The sequence below is a fragment of the Ictalurus furcatus genome, chromosome 13, assembly GCF_023375685.1.
Source record: "Ictalurus furcatus strain D&B chromosome 13, Billie_1.0, whole genome shotgun sequence".
NCBI classification, from domain to species: Eukaryota; Metazoa; Chordata; class Actinopteri; order Siluriformes; family Ictaluridae; genus Ictalurus; species Ictalurus furcatus.
In genome coordinates, this window is record NC_071267.1 from 20,116,890 (window position 1) to 20,138,915 (window position 22,026).

At 39.0% G+C, this 22,026-nt stretch overlaps 3 protein-coding genes and 1 pseudogene across 6 annotated transcripts in view; 1 reads left to right on the forward strand and 3 right to left on the reverse strand.

The window, feature by feature from the left end:
* Positions 1-390: 390 nt before the first annotated feature.
* On the reverse strand, positions 391-3,910 carry LOC128617496 (cytochrome c oxidase subunit 7A-related protein, mitochondrial). Its single transcript, XM_053640627.1, has 3 exons — positions 3,734-3,910; positions 2,001-2,135; positions 391-1,919 (listed from the first exon to the last, which is right to left on the reverse strand). Exons 1-3 carry the CDS (start codon positions 3,803-3,805, stop codon positions 1,779-1,781), a joined length of 348 nt encoding a protein of 115 aa, XP_053496602.1. The 5' UTR covers positions 3,806-3,910; the 3' UTR covers positions 391-1,778.
* On the reverse strand, positions 2,822-2,940 carry LOC128617570 (uncharacterized; annotated as a pseudogene).
* A 4,140-nt stretch (positions 3,911-8,050) lies between the features above and the next one.
* On the reverse strand, positions 8,051-16,327 carry kcng3 (potassium voltage-gated channel, subfamily G, member 3). Its single transcript, XM_053639517.1, has 2 exons — positions 14,352-16,327; positions 8,051-9,911 (listed from the first exon to the last, which is right to left on the reverse strand). Exons 1-2 carry the CDS (start codon positions 15,014-15,016, stop codon positions 9,266-9,268), a joined length of 1,311 nt encoding a protein of 436 aa, XP_053495492.1. The 5' UTR covers positions 15,017-16,327; the 3' UTR covers positions 8,051-9,265.
* The window catches only part of mta3 (metastasis associated 1 family, member 3), a 28,833-nt gene continuing 23,119 nt past the window's right edge, over positions 16,313-22,026 (forward strand). For all 4 annotated transcript variants that reach the window (XM_053639513.1, XM_053639514.1, XM_053639516.1 and 1 more), the window contains exons 1-3: positions 16,313-17,064; positions 19,431-19,498; positions 21,271-21,364. In XM_053639513.1, the coding sequence (XP_053495488.1) occupies positions 17,037-17,064; positions 19,431-19,498; positions 21,271-21,364 (190 nt within the window). In that variant the 5' untranslated portion in view covers positions 16,313-17,036. The remainder of the gene's footprint in view (positions 17,065-19,430; positions 19,499-21,270; positions 21,365-22,026) is intronic.

The window sequence follows — 22,026 nt, forward strand, 5'->3', positions numbered from 1 at the left end:
TTTTTTTTGTTGTTGTTGTTTTGGATGTGGAATCCCAGGTCAGTGTGGTGTGCAACGATAAATTAGGTGAGAGGGGCATTTGGGAATATTTTTTGCACATAATGTTTATCCACAATAGATAGATATAATAGATAATAGATATCCACAGTAGACAGGTAGAAGAGAAAGAGAGAAACAGGGATAGAGTGAGATGTCTGGGTTTCAAATAAATTTCCTTCTCACTCCTAACCTACTACACTCTTTACCAGTTGCGCCTGCTGACAAATTGACTTGGATGTCAATATCATTGGCAAAGTCATTCGTTGAATTAGAATTAATACATTTCTGGGAAATCAGGATGCACCTGGAAAGAGTCCTTATGTTTCCATAGTTACAAGATTTCTCTTACATCTCAATCTCAAACCGAGGAAGATTACCATCGATCGGCAAGGAATAAAAGTCTTCATCTCCAGCTCATTACTGCGACCTCGAAAGTGTTTATTGATTCACATTTAGCCATCCACGTGCCTATTCTGGACGTAGTCTGATTGAATCACTACACCAGTTCAGTCTTTGTCATGCTTTCTTTGTGTGTATCTGCATACAATTTGTGGTTTGGAATGTAGCTTTTAAGTCTAGTGTGATGGATCATTTGAGCTGCTGATGACTCTGTCTAGGGCTGGGAATAAATGGTCTTTCATTACCACAGACGTCAAGCCACAGCAAATGAATTATCGTGTCTCATTGTCATAGACTGCCTTGCACTGCTTTGTATTGTGACAGCCTATCAAACTTTAACCAACAGTCACGCAAGCTGTCGGCTTCATCATGTATTATTCCCACTGACTGCAAAGAAATTTATGAAAATAAGATCCAGAGGAACAATGCACCCGTGTTGTCATGAGTAGTATATACAAAGTTGCTGATCGCTTTGGTGAAAAAAAAAAAAAAAAAAGGAGAGAGGCACATTCAAAAGTCTTTTGTTTGTCACTGAATACTTTTACAACTGTGTTTCAAACTCTTGTTGCCATGTGAACAAGTGGAGAGGCACATTTGGAAGCTCAAGGGGAAAAAAAACAACAGATCATTTTCAGTGATCCATAATAAAGTTTATAAGAATATTATTTTAAATAATAAGAACATTTTCAGTTAACAAGGACATTATTATTGATAAGGCACGTTACGCCAACATGAACATTATTTCAGTTCACTAGAAAGTGCTTTGCTATACCTGACTCACCTCTCTTGCATTTGCTGCACATACAATCCTATTTATATTGAACTGATTCACACAGGTGAGACTGGTTGTATTAAAATGCAGCAGCAATCAACAGAGCTGCGAGATACACTGGAGTTTCCAACCATTTTTTCATCTGTCGGATGTTTCTGAAATTCTCATTCTCAATACAGACTCAATCACCGACACCTCCATGTAAGCCCAACTTAAATTTAGTCTGGGCTGTACGTGACCACTGTGTGTGAATGGAATTTAAATGCAGAGAAACCTTCACATCCTCCACTACAGGAAGGACTTTCACTTTCAAATGTGTGTAAAAGAATACTAAAAACTTCCCGTTATTCATCAACACACTTATTGCTGTTAGAGAAGCTAAACATTTGTATTAACCAGAGCACTGATCAGCAGAGCAGGTAAATGAGGTCAGAAATAGAGTCCTCCATATAATCATCACACATAACTGCCATTTGTCACATGATGATAAATATATCCAGGAACACATTACAGTCTCTTTTAAAGTTCACAAATGCCAATGTGAGGACATGCACACGCTGGGTAGCCTTTACTTATTCTTAGGCTGTGCAGCTATGTAAAGAGCCACCAAACAGTACAGAGCACCTCCAACAGTCAAAGCCATGGTGGTCCTGTACAGGAGCCGGTCGGGAACACCACGCTTAAGGTGCACCGGGACACCATCTGAAGACTGAAAGACAGAGAATAACCCCATCATTTACAGAACATACATCACTCCAGTAATATTCTAACATTTCCTTAATGTGCATACCTGAAATATCCTCTGGAGGTCTGGAACCCTGTTGGTACCCATGTACTCTAGAGAAGGTCCAGACTCAGAAATCACTTTGGTTGGGGTAGCAAAGATCAATGTAGAGGCTTCAGAGGGTACATTTGACCTTAAACCCTGGAATCAGATTACATTCAGTTCAAGTCAGTTTAAGTCAGTTGTGTTATTGCCGTCAAAACCACTCAACTAGATGGTGTTTGTAAATGCTCTGGCAAATAGATCAATATGTCCAAGTTTAATTTAATTTGGTCTTTTAGGGGTAATTTCAAGTCTGATCATCATTACACTGCATCATGCATTTACGATAAATCTAGACACTTGAGACCTGTTATTAGAGACTATGGAAAAGGTTGCAGACAAAAACACAAAATGTAGCCTTAACACAACTGAATGATGTGTATATAACAATAAGGCTGGAAATATCACTGGTCTAATACATGATTAGGCATTTCATTACATGATTTGTTAAAAATCCTATGTTCTTTCTGACATATAATCCATAACAGAAACCCAAACATCATTACAGACATGTATAAATAGAGTGGCTTAAAGTATCCAGTAACAGGTGACTGGACCGGTGCTTAGCCAAACAAGTAATGATAATGAGTCTTTATTGGTCACATATACATTACAGCACAGTGAAATTTTTTTTTTTTTTTCACATACCCCAGCATGCCAGGGACTTGGGGTCAGAGCACAAGGTCAGTCATGATATGGTGCTCCTGGAGCAGAGACAGTTAAGGGCCTTACTCAAGAGCCCAAGAGTAACCCAGAGCCTTAACCACTAAGCCACCACTGCCCAGAGCTTACAGCACCTGTTATTCCCAGGCAGTCTCCCATCCAAGTACTAACCAGGCCCAACTCTGCTTTGCTTCCAAGATCAGACGAGATCAGGCTTTGTAAGAGTGGTATGGTCACAAGTAGTTATTATATGAGACACAGATTTGCGTAATATAATTCATATTTTGCTATTAATTGTAAAAACCTGGTTTCTGCTTAAACGTTTCAATTATCTCCAGTAGGGGAGAATGCAGGACACAATTTATGTCATGATGCAAAAAGTCAGCTAGGTTACAGTGGGCATGTCAGGATCAAATCAGCATCACGTAAGAGACGATGCTGAGAGCTCTGATATCAGTACTATATCACAAATGTAAAAAGTCAGCTCAGTACATCCCTACACTCAGGAAAAAAACCCCTACCATTCCTTGTCGCTGAAGTGTATCCTCAAGCATACACTTTCTATACTTTTATTATTCATCTTCTACCTAGAAAGGTGCATCTAGTGTATCTTTAAAGCGTTGAGGTCCCAGTGATGTACCTTGAATCTTCCAGGTGAAAGATAACTGCAATTATATAGAGACACAGTATGAAGGTAGCACCCCAGCGACAAGGAAAGGCACAGTTTAGTGCCCTTTAATCCTGAGTGTACTCTCCACTCTCCAAAAACTGAGTACTGTGCAAATTCACGACAGATTTACGACAGATTCACGACAGGCTGCTCATTAAACATCCGTGCTAAACTGCACTGACCGAGTTTAAAAATCACAATTAAAAAAATCACAACAAAACATGACAGATCCAATGACACATCCCAGGTCACGACACTGTTAGCTTTCCCAGCTAGCTCGCGCTGCTCCAGTTAGCCAGCACAAAGATTCTTTTAGTCCAGCAACATGTTTCCTTTCTTCCGGATAATTGTTTGTACAACTTACCTGAGGACTGTACGCTGTAGATGACACAGACCCCGTCAGCCTCTGAGTGAAATCGCTGAATTTGTAATACATTTTAGTGGCTGGATGAACGCGACCTTAGTATGTCGCACGCGACCGACCGGCGTTTTCTCCTTCCGCTTCCCAGAGGCGGTCCAACAAATATGACGTCACACACATTGGTTGAATGTTAAGAATGTTTGAAACTGCTTGTGTTTCGCAGTCTTTTCTAATGTAATACAACAGTTTTCATTACAAGTTATACTAACTGACAACAGTTTGAGTGAAAAGTAGAGTCTTCTTCTACATGACAGTGACTTTAATGACAGTGTGCACTTGAGCTGGCATGGACTCCACAAGTTGGTGCAAAGCCTTATGATCCATTTTAGATCAAATACATCTGAGTGTGGATGTTGAACACGTGCTTCAATAGAGGAGATTAGGCATGAGGAAAAATCTGACCTTTTGTACAAAGCGGTTAACATGGTCAGTCTCACACACTGCTTTCATTTAAAACGAGACCTAGAAATAGTGCACAATCTCCAGTATGAAATATTCAAGATATTGAACATTTCATTTCTTTGTTTTAAATATTTAAAAATTCTAAAACCTTCTGATTTTTTTCCTTCCAAATTTTAAATGTCTATAGACTATGGCCTCAGAAGCACTTTGCTGGCACAGCTAACGAAGGACTTTTGGCCAAAACATACTGTTTGTGTGTGTGTGTGTGTGTGTGTGTGTGTAAATATCCATCCATCCATCCATCTTCTATACCACTTATCCTTCCTTCAGGGTCACGGGGAAACCTGGAGCCTATCCCAGGGAGCATTGGGCGCAAGGCGGGGTACACCCTGGACAGGGTGCCAATCCATTGCAGGGCACACTCACATACACATTCACACACCGATTGTGTGTTTTAAAAAATAATATATATATATATATATATATATATATATATATATATATATATATATATATATATATATATATATATATATATATATATATATATATATACAGAGAGAGAGAGAGAGAGAGAGAGAGAGAGAGTATAATGAAATACATCCAATGTTCAAGGTCAAAATGTAATGTAGAAAGTGGAAGAACTGACATATATCCAGCCAATATGCAAATGCATCACTTTATTTTCTAAATGTCCAAATATTTCTACAATAAAGCCTGCCTAAAATGTATGCTAAATATAAAACATATGTACAAATGTTTCCTTTGTCAGTGGCAAGTACATTTTTCACACAACAAACATACAATTTCAGGTTTATCTTTCAGAATCTACAACAAATAGCTGCATAAATTATTTTATGACACTTTTGCAATATTCATAGCTTCACAGTTACAAAGCAGAATGCTTCAATAGGTGAAATGTGGTGAGAATAATTACCCAATGAGCACAAAGATGTTTTAAAAGGCTTGAAAAAGCAACATTTGCTAGAGTAAATGTTTGTATCATACCCTCTGTTCAAGTGGAAAAGTATATAATTGATTGCAAAAGTTTGTATTCCCTAAGGTTCCCAAAGGAAAGTCTGCAAATATTGCTAACAAGAAGATCCTATGGCAGAGAGAAAAAACAGAATATAACCACAAAAACCAGAGTATTGTGGATGAACTCTAGAGTATAAAACTGGTATTTAACTGTGATCTGCAGAAATGTTTGGATTTGTAATTCTTACAAAATTAGCATACAGTCTGAAGTCTGGTTCATGTCCACATTATACTGCACATAATCATATCTATCTAAAACTGTACTTAAAGATATTTACTGTTTATTAACTGACATATTTGCAGATCTGACCATCAGTAGAGTATAAAAATAGGTCTTTACACATTTTGAAAGGAAAATAACTTGTCTGCTCAAATATGTATACAATATTCTCAATATACATGTATACATTATAGAAATGAATTGTTAGTGAATGGTTAAACACAGCACATCCTACGCTATTATTATTGAACAACCTGCCTGTTGGTAAACAAAAACAATAAAATAATTCCACCATTTTGCACACAGCTCACCCATTTCAATTTCCTCACAGACTTTTTATTTTTTTTAATAAAACAAAGAAAATAAAAGAGGTTAGAGACAGCTGAAGAGGTAAAGGGTTGGCTTACAAGGGTGGCACTTTTGATCTTTATTTAATCTACTGTCTTAACATTTTTGTTTTGTTTTATTTTGTTTTGTTAAACTTCTGTGAAAATTCACAAAAATATATCTCATGCTTGTCCATTCTGTCACAATGTATGCAAACTTTTGCACTCAACTGTAAAAGACATAAATCTTTAATAGAAGGGGGTACAAAGGGAACAAAATAAACTTAACTTATAACACCGTCTTCTTATGGTCAGGATGGTCCAGTGGCACACTCTAAAAACTGCTGGGTTATTTTTTTCTGCTGTAGTAATTAGCATTAGGAGGATGGGTTAGGGCCATAGGTGGAGTCTGCGCAGCTGAAATATGTCACTACATTGAGTCTAAAATATGTCCAATAAAAATATTTCTTGTATGTATTATATATAAATATTTTAAGTAATGCAATAAAATAAAATAATTGTAAGAAATAAATCTGAATTCTATTCTGTTTGGTTTTGTATAAAATTCATTTTAAGCACTCATGTCATGTGATATTCCACGTTGTGACGTGAGATGTTAGATGCTAGTTCTCTCTTCTTAAATGTAACTTTTAACAGTTTAACTTGCTGCCAGTGTGCCTCAGTTGTGTGCGCTTATGTGTGACGTCAGTTGAAAATATTTTGCCTCCACCCTAGCACTAATGTCAAATTCCGCTTATGGTTAGAGCTGTGTTTCTTCATGTATTCGGTGAATGTTAATGCTTGTTAATAGGTACAGACAGTCAGTGGCTAACAGAACTTAGCTAGCTCAGTAATGTCGAGGCCAAAAGTTCTTCACAAGGTTAACGTGACAAAAAGAGAGGATGGGGTTTTGATTGTAATGCTTTCCACTATCTCTGTAATGTTGGTTAAATTAATTAGGTTGTGCAGGACAATTGGCGGTGAGGTGATAAAGGCAGAAAAGTAAATATTTGCAAGTTAGCTAGATTTCCCTGGTGAGTCTACAGCGCCATTTTGTTCATTAGGAGAGTGGAGGCCACATTTCCAGAATTAAACAATTTGGGATTCTGTAATGCAATTTCTCAGTTAAAGCCCAAAGGTATTTGTCCATATTTTGTAGCTAACAACTAATCAACACTCTTTTTGCTCTTTTACAGCTTTTCATACGGAAGGGAGTGGGACTCGTCTTCCCAGATGGCCGGGAGATTTGTAAGAAGATGCATCAACTCAAATTCTTACATCTTTCAAATGTTTAAATGATTTTAATAAATGTCACCTGAATTTCTTGCAATTGTTTGTTTATTTTGTGAACATTTTAGTAGAATTTTAGTATACAAACAAATTACATTTTAGGGGAAAAAGTATAAACCGCACATCTGTGTTATTTGTGTGTTATTTGTTAAACACATCTCTGTGTGGAAATGTACTAATACACAGCATGTGTTAAATGTACTAACACACTGATTGTGTTAAAAAGCAACACAAAATGTGTTGTCCTTAACTAGACACGCAGGTGTGTTAAAAATTAACACATGATTGAGTGAAGGTTCAATATATTTATCCATAAAACCATTACTGTATAACAGTATGCGATAACAGTCCAGTTTATATTACACTAAATGCAATGCTTTTAATCTTTGTTCATGTTGGCTTACTTGTTTGTAATGCCCACTGGATCGTAAGTTGGTTACTCAGTTTTTTGGATGTTTTAAACATGTTTTAAACAAAATCTGATGTTTTCGTCTTAAATATATGACTTATTTGCTTCAAAGTCTATATATAAACACCACTTCAATACATACAGCAATACATTTCTGAACACCTTCTTGTGTATAAATAAAGGAGATACCATGTTGACATATTCGTTTATAATGTGGTATATTTCACATTTTCAAAGGGTAAAATAACCCTGAAATTATTAACCCATATATCAAATAAAATTAACCTAGCATTTTTGTAAAAATGAAATTATCCTTTGGGTTGAAAAACAACCCATTTGCTGGGTTAAAATTAACAGCCCAACTTCATGGGTTAGTTTAACCAAAATGTGTTCTGTCCAATGTTTACCCAGCCGTCGGGATAAAAATGACCCAATATGGGTTGTTTTTAACCCAGAGTTTTTTTTTTTAGAGTGCATGAATGTATTGGGTCAGATGGTGCTCACTGGGTAATTTTAACTACCTGTGCAGGACCAGCTTTTCTTTCCTTTCTTTCTGTTTCAGATTTTTACATCTACAAAGCTATGCAAACATTCATAAAGGTTTCCTGTGTAGGTATGAGCATTATTGTTAGACAAACCACTGCATGCGTCATTAATGAAGTGCCATTACTTCTTAGATTTTTCCCCAACATAACATTTGATACTATAAAGCAAACAAATCTACAGGTGAATGAACTGCTTAATTGCTTACAATATACCCCTAACCACAGAATAGACAGGAGCCAGTGATGGAGATAGGGTAGCTTTTGTGCTTGCTATGTGTATGGTGAAGGAGGAGGAGAGTGACAGCTCTCCGACTGCTGAGTGTGTGGGTGAGGTGTTTGCTAATCAATTTGGTTAACACCTCTCGGTCCACACAGTCATCTTCTTCGATTGAGATATGGGCAGGTGGTGGCTTTATCCTTGTGTAGCTTAACATCTGATGTTTGTTTCTTGAAGTTAAGGATCTGATCTTCATCATGTGGCTGCAACACTAACGGGAATTAATAATGCTATCCACTAGGACTACACCTTGCTGCATGTTTTTCTCTTATCTTTCCACAACATCCCTTCAGTCGCTATAAATATTTGTTTTCCTTTATGGAATCTCTCTGTCCTTCCTTTCTTCATATCTGCAGCGCGTTCAAATACAAATTGATTTGACTTAATGATCTAACAGGCTGGAGAAATTTCTCCATGGGAACTAAGTGTTTCTGTATGTAAAGCCAGACCAGGGCTTTTGAGGAAAAGGTCTGGAGAACTGTCAAGACCCGAGAAGACTTGCCAGATGCCCCTCATAGGCGGCCATGCCATCTGGTGTTGGATGTTGCCACAGCTGTCCTTTTTAAATATCACCAAACACAGGAAATTCTGTCTCTTTGGGTCAGTTTCATTGGTTTTCACAGAGATGGGGTTATAATGCGAACACTGGCTAATGTAGTTCCTTTGGGTTCTTATGATTATTGTGTGCTATCCAGATTGGGGCTCTTTGTACAGTATTTTTCTCCTGTCACTTACAATCAAAATATGAATCACAGTTGTCTGAGGTATCATTTAAACTTGTCAAAATGTAGAGATGCTGCATTTCAGTAGTCATTAGTAGTCATTTTCTCTGTAGACGTGATCATATCGCTATCGTTTAGCTTACAATTCATGAGGCTGTTAAAGGCTTTAAACAGAAAGGCACAGAAAGATCAGATGAGGGGTAACAGAGCTGGGCTGTGGACCACTATGTCCCAGAGAAACCAATGTCAGTTGAGAAACTCAGCTGAGAGACTTCGCACGCAGCGTGCTGAGCGGAATTTGAGCTCGTGGTAGCACTGCACAAAGCTGTGGTAGATAAAGGTAATTGGGAGAGCCAGGAGCACAATGCCACTCACGACACACACACCACCCAGCACGCGGCCCGGCATCGTGATGGGATACATGTCTCCATAGCCTACGGTGGTCATGGAGATAATAACCCACCAGCAGGCTGCCGGGATGCTGGCGTAGTCCTCATTGCTGCTTTCCAGGTCTAGACCGTGCTCCAGAAGCTGAGCCAGAGCGCTGAAGATGGCCATGGCAACACACACAAACACCAGCAGCATGACCATCTCGCGGTAGCAGCGGCGCAGCGTCAGCCCCAGCGTCTGCAGACCAAGGAAGTGGCGTGCCAGCTTAATTAGCCAGAAGATACGCATCATCCTCAGCACACGAAGTGTGACCCCTGCTCTTTGAAGCTGCGGGTTTTCCCCAGTCAGGGCCGTCATGGCCACTGATACATAGTAAGGTGTTATGGCCAGGAGGTCGATGATGTTCAGAGGCCGCCGTACAAACTCACATTTGTCCCGTGAGACAATGAAACGCACTATGCACTCGGCAGTGAACCAGCCAATGCATACTGCTTCAATGATCCTGGTGGAGAGAGAGGACAGAGAAAAAGTGAGCAAACAGCAATGGTTACAATTCATGCTAATGGCACTACTGTCTGCTCCTGATTTAAACTTATGTCTAATTTACAGCATTTAAAATGCAAGCATGCACTCTGAGGATCATAAGTTTAAATGTCATCATGCAGATGTTAGTTAGACTAACTACACATATGGAAAGCTTGATGCTCAAAGATTACAGTGGTGCTTGAAAGTTTGTGAATTTAGATAGAATTTTCTATAGTTCTGCATAAATATGGCCTACAACATCATCAGACCGTCACACACATCCTAAAAGTAGATAAAGAGAAGCCAATTAAACAAATGAGACAAAAATATTATACTTGGTCATTTATTTATTGAGGAAAATGATCCAATATTACATATCTGTGTTTGACAAAAGTATGTGAACCTTTGCTTTCAGTATCTGGTGTGACCCTGTTATGCAGCAGTAACTGCAACTAAGCGTTTCTGGTAACTGTTGATCAGTCCTGCACACGGTTTTGGAGGAATTTTAGTCCATTACTCAGTGCAGAACAGCTTCAACTCTGGGATGTTGGTGAATTTCCTCACATGAACTGCTTGCTTCAGGTCTTTCCACAATATTTCTATTGGATTAAGGTCAGGACTTTGACGTGGCCATTAAAAAACATTACCTTTATTCTTCTTTAACCATTCTTTAGTAGAACGACTTGTGTGCTTAGGATCGTTGTCTTGCTGCATGACCCACTTTCCCTTGAGATTCAGTTCACAGACAGATGTCCTGACATTTTCCTTTAGAATTAGTCGTCCATACCCAAATGCAGCAAAATAGCCCCAAACCATGACACTACCATCACCATGTTTCACAGACCGCGTAAGGTTGTTATGCAGTGTTTTCCTTTTTCCAAACATAACGCTTCTCATTTAAACCAAAAATTCTCTTTTGGTCTCATCCACCTACAAAACATTTTTCCAATAGCCTTCTGGCTTGTCACTGTGATCTGTAGCAAACTGCAGACAGGCAGCAAAGTTCTTTTTGGAAAGCAGTGGCTTTCTCCTTGTAACCCTGCCATGTACACCATTATTGATCAGGGTTCTCCTGATTGTGGACTCATGAACATTAACATTAGTCAATGTGACAGAGGCCTTTAGATGCTTAGAAGTTCCTTTGTGACCTCGCAGACTATTACACCTTTTGCTCTTGGACTGATCTTTGTTGGTTAACCACTCCTGCGGAAGGTAACAGTGGTTCTGAATTTCCTCCATTTGTACACAATCTGTCTGACTGTGGATGGGTGTAGTCCAAACTCTTTAGAGATGATTTTGTGAACTTTTCCAGCCTGATGAGCATCAACAACTCTTTTTCTGAGGTCCTCAGAAATCTCCTTTGTTCATGCCATGATACACTTCCACAAACATGTGTTGTGAAGATCAGACTTTGATAAATCCCTGTTCTTTAAATAAAAAAAAGCGTGCTCACTCACACCTGATAGTCATCCCATTGATTAAAAACACCTGACTCTAATTTCACTTTCAAATTATCTGCTAATCCTAGAAGTTCACATACTTCTGCCATTCACAGATAAGTAATATTGGATCATTTTCCTAAATAAATAAATGACCAAGTATAACATTTTTGTCTCATTTGTTTAATTGGGTTCTCTTTTCTACTTTTAGGGCTTGTGTGAAACTCTGATGATATTTTACATCATATTTATGCAGATATATAGAAAATTCTAAAGGGTTCACAAGCTTTCACGCACCATTGTATATTACAGTCTTAGAAGCTACAGTCACAGGTTCCCAATTCTGCTGAATTATTATGCCATATTGTAGTATAATTTTATTGTTGCTATAAATTACAGACTTTCAAATTGAATGATTTTACATGTCTATTGGACTCACATACAAATGAAAAAATATATAATATAATGTCTATATTAAATTATGTCTTATGATTTAATGTCTCTGATATTTCCATGCCCCAGTGATGCCACATGCCTATTGACAAAACACTGGCAGCACGATGGCATGCTGTAGTAAAGACACATCAACATCAAGCTTTGGTGTGAAAAAGGGAGAGTGTAGTAATGATACATTTAACTAAAACACTTTTCTTTCTGCTCACAAATGCCAGAGTATCAAAGAACCATAAACACTTTAACAGATTTGAGTAAACACAGGATATATTCATTTCTTCCTCTAAATTTTTGTGAAACTAAGAGAAACAATGATCCTAGTTTAAAAAAACCTTGTCACTGGGGCGGTATCCTTAAAGACAGGTATTTTACCTATGAAATAAGATAAAAGTACTGTGCCTTTCAAACCCAGGTCATATGTTAAAATGATTTTAAAAGTACACTACATTCAATTTGCCAGTTTAAAGTGACTAGCAATGGTACAGATTGAATTGTATTGAATATATTAGGATCAGTATGATTGCTGTTCATGATTGCTGTTCATACTCACATGCAAACATGATGGCCACCATTCATCACACCATCTCTGGCATTTTTGGCATCATTCATATTCACATGCATTACAAACCTCAACACTTTTAAATTTATCCCCTGTAACCGCCTCATAAACACATATTGACACATATCTGACCTCGTGATACTGGAGGACATGGAATCAAGAATGCACAGGATACAAGCATGAGGACACATAAATTGTCCAAACACATCGTTAGAAAAGAGACAAATGCCAGTGAACATACAGGCTGGAAACAATGTGGGAGAAACATTAGTCAGTGATAGAGAGTAACATGGCTTATTTCCTTCTCGGACAATCTGTCAACTCAGTTGAAATAGGGATGTTTTTACACAGCTTGTTACGCTTGGTGTCATAAATACAAAGACATAAAACGCACCATCTGAGCTTTTTATTTTCTTACAATTTTTATTGGATGCAAAGAAAAATAAACTAGCTGAAGTCAGCTACTGTGCAATTGGGGACCGAGAGAGAGAGAGAGAGAGAGAGAAAGAGAGAGATTAATTATGTGTATAATATCAAAGCGGGGAATTGGATTTAGACCAAACTTTCAGTGCAATGCTGGATGATCAATAAATTACAAAACAAAATACAAATCAAACTCTCAGAGTAAAAGTGTTCTAGCCTGGTGTAAACAAAAATGATCAAGCATCTCATGTGCGCAACGATTTATGTTGTTTTGATTTATGGATTCAGTATTTCATTAGTCACTCTGTCACTTTGTGCTTTCCCAGATCAATTAGCGATGCTGGAAGAGATCTTCTGATAATCATGCTGAAACGAGGAAGATACAGAACAGAAACGGAACCACAACATTGAGAAAAGCTCTGGAGACTGGCACTGATTATGTTATAGCCTATTATGAATTACTGCATAAATGCAAGGCATATCTCAATAAAAATCTGTATTTGATTTTACATTTGAAGAAGAAGTGGGTTTGGTCTTTTTTTCTTGATGTGGAAATGCTCAACTGAATCCAAGAAACTAAACAAAGAACAGTTACTTTTTTTTTTTTTTTGCATCCAATGCATATGACATTTATATCACTGTGTTATATTATAATATCTCTGATATTTTCCATATTTTCCCCAGCCACATGTCTAGCTACAGTCATCTTTTTTGAACAGTAGATCACTACTCCCTTTATAGTACACTATATGCTGTTTTCACACCCTTTGTAGTGCACTATATGTATATATAGGGAGAAATTTCGCGTTAAACACCTGTGTGATTTTGCTCTATTACAATCACGGTTGCTCATGTAAGATTTTTTTAGCGCCGCCTATTGAATAATAAGGATTCCTCTCCAATTTAGGACCGGTCTCAGCCAAACTTGCAGCCTATTTTGCCTAACAGGTTGAGGTCTAAATTGTAAATTGTACAGTATGTTTGTGAAACTTAAAAAAAATTAAAAAAATAAAATAAATAATCTGTGCAAAAGTGTACATTAAGCACGCCTTAAAATAAGTTTAAAAAACGTGTGTGTGTGTGTGTGTGTGTGTGTGTGTGTATAAAATGCAGGATAAAATGTTTTTACATTTGTTTAGCTTTTAGGATTATTGAGCCAGGATTATATACATATAAATGTTAGGCCTATATTTAAGGGTTATTGTAATATGCCATAGTCTATGATCGAGCAATATGCAGTAAAGTACTGTAGCCTATACATAACATAATTTAACATAATGGTAACATGTGGAAAATGTGTTTTATACTGCTTAAAAAAAGACAAACGAAATGAAAATGTGACCGTAAAACAGAAAATGTCACAGTTTGGGCACAAACATGGACACAGAGACAAGACATTAAGAAATGTCTCACAAGACCAGTACGCGTGTGTGTAAGAGAGAGAAAGCTTTCCTTCAGCACTGCTCTTGATAAGGATTTGCACTTTTACCACTACTGCACACTTCACTTCACTTTCGCCCCGAGCCGGCGCCCTTTGTTTTACCTGTGCTCCTCCACTGTGTTGTTTTTGGCTGTGTCCCAGTCGGGCAGGGTGCTGGCACACAGGATGACCATGGAAATGATGACAAAAATCACGGAGACCGAGGCGAGGATCTGCGCAGCCACGGAGGACGCGGGCTCCTCGAAGGTCCTCCGCATGCGCTCGAGCCAGCCCGGGTTTGCGCGCTCCGAGCACGATCCCCTCATATCAGACTCTTCGTCGCCCACTCGCGAGTCCTCCTCGGCTCTCCCGTCCTCCTCCGAGAAGTACGTGTACGTGTCGGACATGCGGTCCTCCAGGCGCCGCTGGCAGCAGAACTCCAGGTGCGAGCTCTCCAGCCCCCAGTAGATCATCTCGTTGTAGAAGGAGAGCTCGCACATCCTCGGCACGAAGCGCAGCTTGCCCGAGCGCACATACAGCATGATGAACACGAACGCCTCGGAGTGGCGATCAAAGAAGAACTCGTTCCGCTCGCGGTCGTAGTCATCGCACACCTCCAGCACCTCCTTCTCCGACGAGCAGCTGTGCAACCGGCTCACTCTCCGGAGTGGGAAATCCTTAATCACCTCTCGGGTGAACGCGTATTTGGTGCCGCCGACGTTTAAGATGCATATATTCTTGCCAAACTTCATCTCGGCGTGGCTACAGATGGATCTCACCTTTCTCATTCAGGTAAAAAGCAGAAGCCGCGTAAAAACGTGATCTTTTGAGGAATCATCGCGATGCTGCATGCACTTTTGGCAGGACTGTTGCAGAAAAAAACAACAACAACGAGTTGCACAGCTTTTGCGTGGAGTGTCGGGATTTTTAGGTGAAGTAGATGTGTGCTCCGTTCATGTGCTCAGCGTTGTCTTTCCCATCCCAACTCCAGCTCTCTCTCTCTCTCTCTCTCTCTCTCTCTCTCCCCTCTCTCTCGCGTCACTCCTTCAGCGGCTCTCGGTTCCAGTTACGCACATTTTACGCACCAGGGGGAAGGGACCTTTCCAGCAGTTCAAGCGTGACAAATCAATCAGGTGCTTTTCTAATACTGGCAGTGACGTATTTAATCCCACTGAACATGCTTGGTCTTGTTTGTCGTTTTCTACCAAAAGTTTATTCTGTAGTTTAGCAAAAAAAAAAAAAAGAAAAAAAAGAAAGAAAGAAAGAAAGAAAAGCCCAGGGCTGAAATAACATACACTGTGTTTATATATCTAAGTCCAGCAGGAAATTAATGAACAGAAGATTTCATTCTAGTACTGATTCAGCACTGTGTACCTTTTGTGCACCACAAACTAGTAAAAATTTGTTCCTCACCGAGCTGACACTTTCAGAAAAAGGGCTGTAAACGTAGAACCCTTAAGGGGAAACCTCTCATAGGTTTTTATGCATGTAGAATCATACTTCATCCTTCAACAAATGATACGTTGTGGAGCTAAGAACCCTTAACTAGCCAAAGAACCCTTTAGAACTTTTCTCCTGAATATAAGTACACTCATATTCATTCAAAAGCAAAAAAAGTTCAGTTAAAAGAGATTAAAATAAATCCCTATTTGTAGTTGCCAGTTTATTAGGAACACCTACACATCTGTGGACATCTTGTCAGCTCATCTCTATGCTGATGATCAGTGAAAAGGTGCAGTAGTGTCTCAGTAGTTAAGGTATTGGGATTACTAATAAGAAGGTTGTGAGTTCAAATCCGAGCATCGCCAAGCTGTCACTGTTGGGCCCTTGGGCAAAACCCTTAAACCCTCAACAGTACAGTTGACTCAACTGTAAACTGCCTTGGATTAAAAAAAAAGCACCCAGCAAATGCGATAAATCTAAATATAAAAGACTCCACCACAGGACTAACAGTGACCAGATATTATTTGGGTGGTGGATCATTCTCAGCATAGCAGTGACTATATGATGGTTGTGTGCCTGGTGCTGAATGTATTAGGTGCAATAGAAGTCAATCACTCGAAAGACCTCCAAGTAGGACCCTATTTGAAAGCTAGAGCTTAATTATCCAGCTGAGCCTTAAATAACCAACAAATAACTTTTTACTTTTTTGTTCCAAACTGTGACATTTTCTGCTATATGGAGAAACAGTCCAACCAAAACTATCCAGCCAGAAGGAGTGCTGTAATCAGAAACACACTGACAAAGTGACAGATGATGATGAAAACAACTGTAAATGTAAAAAGTGCTATGGTGGTCTTTTTTTTTTTTTTTTTTTAAAGATGTTCAACAGGGTAGGGGCTGACAGAGCACCTGGGGTAACTGTATCATTAGAAAGTTCACCTTTATGGTAGGCTTACCTGAGAAATGTATAGGATCATACAGAAAAACACACACATCAGCCAAGTGGACAAAACCAGCTTCACCTGTATCTCCAGTATTCCGTGTAAAGTTTTGTTCTCTCCGTTTGTTCACTTCCCCTGTACACTACTCCCCTTCGCCCTTGATTTACTGTATTGTGTGTGTGTGTTTCGGTGAGAGTGTGTGTCGAGAGAGAGGGGCTCTCCACCAAAAAAAAAAAAAAAAGAAAAAAAAAAAAGAAACCCCAACGATTGAGAGAAATTTCAAGCTCATTTCGTGCTTTATCCCCTTTCTAAAACATTCTGCAACATTTTAATAACTTATAATTATTACATATTTTTTTATGTACTTATTTATTATCTTTTTTTAGTTTATGGTTTGTTTTTTTGCCACTCCGGGAGGGCAGAAATGGCGGCCAACATGTACCGGGTCGGAGGTAGGCTATTACAACCCGTATTTCTGATTTAATGATAGCCGAAAGACTTCTGAGTTGTATTTCTTACTTTAACCAGTATGCGAAGAACTTTTCAAAACACCGGACGTGCAAACGAAGAGCTTGAAATCGAGCAGTAATTGAATTTCTTCCAAATTAATTTTGGGATGTCTGTGAGGCCTTTTAGCCGCACTAGCAAAAGAATGCTAGTTTTAGTCGTGGCTAGCTATGATAAACACATCATCAGCTAATCTAGCTAGCTAACGCTATTAAAGGCGCAGAAATGGGCCAAATTAAACGCGTTCGTCGGAAACCCACGTTTCAGCATGTAAGGGTTTTTTTTTCCTCGAGGGATGGACAGTGAGGGTTTCCACACAGATATATTTCTTCGTAATGTTTACCATTTTGCATATTTTCATTAGTTATAAGTCCTCACGGCGTGCTAGCTAACTAGCATTTTATAGCTCAGTTTTATCGCCAACATTAACCACCGAATAGCCATGTCGGTTTTATTCACTGCGAGTGAAATTAACCTAAACAGCCTCGAGGATAACGTTAATAACTTTGCATTTCTCCAATACAAACTCATTTATCGACTTAAACCTCGTCTTGCTATTTCCTCCCCCTCATTGTTTAATGCAATTAGCCAGCCTCTGTAGTGATTAGCCGTGGCGTGCCGGTGAATCCGACATTGTTTCATGGCGCCGTTAAATCGTGGCAAAGATTTAACACCTAAAGACAATCGTCATGTTTGTGGAATACAAGTAGGTGAACTTTGATTGCGTTAATGTTTGCGATTTAATCTGTTTCACGACGTAAATTACAAACAATTAGATAGTTCCAGTGCTTTGGGTTTGTCCCAGTGTATCGGAATGAGACCGGTATGTCTGGGCCTTTTAACACCAGGGCCCTTACAGTCCTACATACAGATGACACTAATCACTAAACCTCCTTACATACAGACAGCACGCTCCTTGAAAATGTACACTAATAATGCATTTATTAAAAGGATTTTATTCACACGTTGTCTTTGTAGTCCTGTGTGCAACCGTGTCAAGTGCTATAGGAATCACCTTTTGGTTATGTCTTAACAGTTTGGGTTAACATCTTTAAAATCAACATGTAGGCTACTTTAGGGATGTACTTTAGGGAGTCTCATCAGTAGATATTCTGGTCCAGTCCAGGCGTGTTATGATGAGAATACGTGAGGTGATGTCTGACACAGCTGTAGACGTGAACACCAGACAGACTCGACTTGTCTTTAAATACACCACCATCTGATATGTTTTGCATATCTGTACAATGGGAGATTGCTGGTTTGTTTACAGATTGGGGGAAATGTGATTTGTTAAAAGTCTAGTAAGGTTCTTCAGACATCCACGCTCATGTTTACACTGCATGGCCAAAAGTTTGTGGACACCTTGGCGCCACAACTGTGTGGTTCTTCCTCAAACTGTTGCCACAAGTTGGAAGCACACAATTGTATAGGATGACTTTGTGTGCTGTAGCGTTACCATTTCCCTTCACTGGAAGTAAAGGAGCCTGAACCTGTTCCAGCATGACAATTCCCATGTGCACAAACCAAGGTCCATGGTGACACGGTTTGTCAAGGTTGGTATGGACGAACTCAGAGTCCTGACCTCAACCCAACTGAACACTTTTTGGGAAGATTTGAAACACGGACTGCATCCCAGACCTCCTCGGCCAACCTCCGTGTCCGACCTCACTATTGCTCTTGTGGCTGAATGAGCCAATCCCCACAGCCACGCTCCAAAATCTAGTGGAAGGCCTTCCCAGACGAGTAGACATTAACAGCAAATAGGGGACTAAATCTGGAATGGGATTTTCAACAAGCACATATGGGTGTGAGTGGTCAAGTGTCCACAAACTTTTGGCTATGTAGTGTATAAAGACAACAGGAAAATTAATAGCAACTAGTTTTTGAATAAATTTTAATATCATGTAAAATTATTATTTAGATGGTAACATGGTTAACATGCAAAAAAACAAAAACATTTATAAGTTTGTCTTTCTTTGTACAACCATTCCAAATGATAAATGTAATAGGGCTTAAAGGTTTAGTAGTGCTATTTGAGCATGTCAGGTACAATCATTTTGATCGTAACATGCTGTTGTGATCCCTGTGGCTTTTAGCGTTCAATAATAATTTTTGTATAAAAATCCAATTTTGCAATTTGTTATTATGGTTAAGCATGTCACCCGAGTTTGACAGGAAATGTGTTGTAGTCTGCATAACAACATTTTCCTGCAGCCTTTTTCCTCTTAAGTACCAGCTAATTTGATCATTCTTTGTTTTTGAATTAATAGGCAAACCACCCAAGAATGAAATGCCATGTTTCTTGTTGCAGATTATGTCTTTTTTGAGAATTCTTCAAGCAACCCTTATCTGATCCGGAGAATAGAGGAGCTGAACAAGGTACAGTTCTGAGGTGTGAGGCTCCACTGTGGGATGTTTGTGGTAAAGAAACTACAGGGGAAGCCTAAAATGGTAGTCAGTGGTAGGGAATAATAGGTAATATTGAACAACATGAAGTATTTAAACAGTCTTCAAAAACGATTCAGGTGCTTGAGTAATCGAGTCACGCTGGGCTCCTGCAGAGAAGCTCACAACAGTTTCAGTTCCCTTTGATAATGGGCACTGTGAACCTAAATACATTTAGCTATGGATGTGTTAGAATAAAACATGTAGTATAGATTAGAACAGGCTTATAAAAGAGAGGCAAAGAATGTCCTGCTTTGCTTTACACTCACCAAGCAGCAAAAATCAAACAACCTCCATGACTCATATATTCCTGCCCTTTATTCTTTTCTGATCCACAATCTTCATGCCATGTTTAAAATGGGAATCAAAGACATGCTGAGTCCCTCATAAGTAACTCGACAGATTTGTTTGCTCGGGTGAGTTAATGTGTTTAGGTGTGTGCAAAGACACAATTTAAAAATGGTTCAATTCAAACTGATTGTGTTGGCAAGGTTTCATATTAGATCCCGATAAGAAATATATCTATTTCTTCCAATCTCTGTTCATGTTTATTTCTGATGCGGGCGTAACGTAATATTTGGTGACAGGTGTTAAATGTATTGTTCCCATGGTAACGAAAAAGGTTAAAGTCGTGCACACCTGTGCCATCTGTAGCTGGTTGTCTGCTATCTAATTATTCGTCTCAATTTGTTTTTTCTCATCTCAGTATATTTCAATAAATGGCATTACAACAGTGCCCAATTTGTACGACATGGAAAAAAAAATACATAGTGCTCTCTTTAACCCTACTATTATTATTTATTATTTTACTAAATTACGCAGTGTACATTAAAAATTCAACAGTGAGAATGGAGTAATTTGTTTGTTTGTTGTTGTTTTTTTAGTAGGAAATGTAAAGGAATGGCTCAAAATGATAATTGGGTGGCTGATAAAATATGCTCACAGTACTACCACAGATATTTATATATGGTTATCATCATAAAAAATCTGTGGTGACTCCAGTCAGTCCATTCAATTTTCATGTGACTTTTAATCTTTTGAGAAACTAAGAATTCACTTGTCCAGCAGATTAAATGTACAGTCTGCTGTTTGGCTTGAACAGTCCTGCATGCGTTTAAATTTAAATTTAAATATCACCATCCATCTTATTTTTGTTAGATAGGACTGATTATTCAGTGGATAGAAGAGGGTGCCAGTGGGTCTTTCCCATAAAGACAGGGGTCTTTCTCGTAAGTGAACAAGTGCAATGATAAAACAAAACAAGAAGTGACTGTGCTGTTTGATCTCCCTGGCTGTTTCTCTCACGGGAAATCAAAAGTGTGAAGATCCAGGTATATACTACACCAGTCTTTGTGTAATGACCTGATTTTCCACAACTGCTGTCAGACTGCAAAAACGACCAAAAGTGCTTTTGGTTTAAAAATAGTGCTATCCTAATCAAGGAAAAGTGCATCGGTTTTACTGTACTTATGTTGAGTTGAGAGTGCCCCAATGGTTCATTTAGTGAAACTTGCTGAATAAGCCGACAGCATGACAACTTTAACAAATAGACACCCAGAGTCTGTTTCTGTAACTTGTGCTCTCATCAGCACTGCACTGCTCGGTTTTACAAGGTTTTTTTCCCCCCGTCCCTATCTTCATTAAGCAGGTGTGGTTCAAGTGTGAAACCGTGAGCCACCATTGATCATGCTTGTCACTGCTTTCAGACGGCGAGCGGCAATGTGGAGGCAAAGGTGGTGTGTTTCTACAGGAGAAGGGACATCTCACAGAGCCTCATCCAGCTGGCAGACAAGCATGCGAGTGAGTGAGGTTGTGACAGACTGAGTGGTGTTTTGTGTTGGCGGTTGAAAATGTGTTTTAATGAGGCCATGTTTTACTAAAAACAAAAACCCATCCATGCACATCATCGTGTGTGTGTGTGTGTCTCCGTGTCCGTGTGTCCCTTTTGATGACAAGCCAGGATGTGTGTGTCATATCCCTGCATGTCAGCAGGGGTCCTGTGATCTTTAGAGTGTTGCAAATTCCACACAGCCATGTTGGGCTTTCCTAATCCAGCGTGGCTTAGGAATGTTAAACTCATTGATATCGACAAGCCAGTTTGAGGGTTTGCTATCTTCAATAATGCTTAATTAAGATGTTTTGCTGGAGCACAGGGCTGCATGATGTATCATTTGATGATGATGATGTTAATGATGATGTTAATCATTAAGGGTCTTGCAATACTAATATTGAAGAATCATGCCATATGGACATGAGTATGTTAACAAACATTGTATTAATGTTCTGTGAGCACTTTGTTTGATCGCGGAGGATCCTGATATAGTTTCTGTGGGTGCTTTGATAAATCATGGACTTGGTGTGATAAACATGGTCCAAATTATGCCAGACTTGAACAGCGACACATCACAGATTCCCTGGTGTAGTAGAATAATTGCAGTATGTTAGCTTTGTGCATGTTGTGC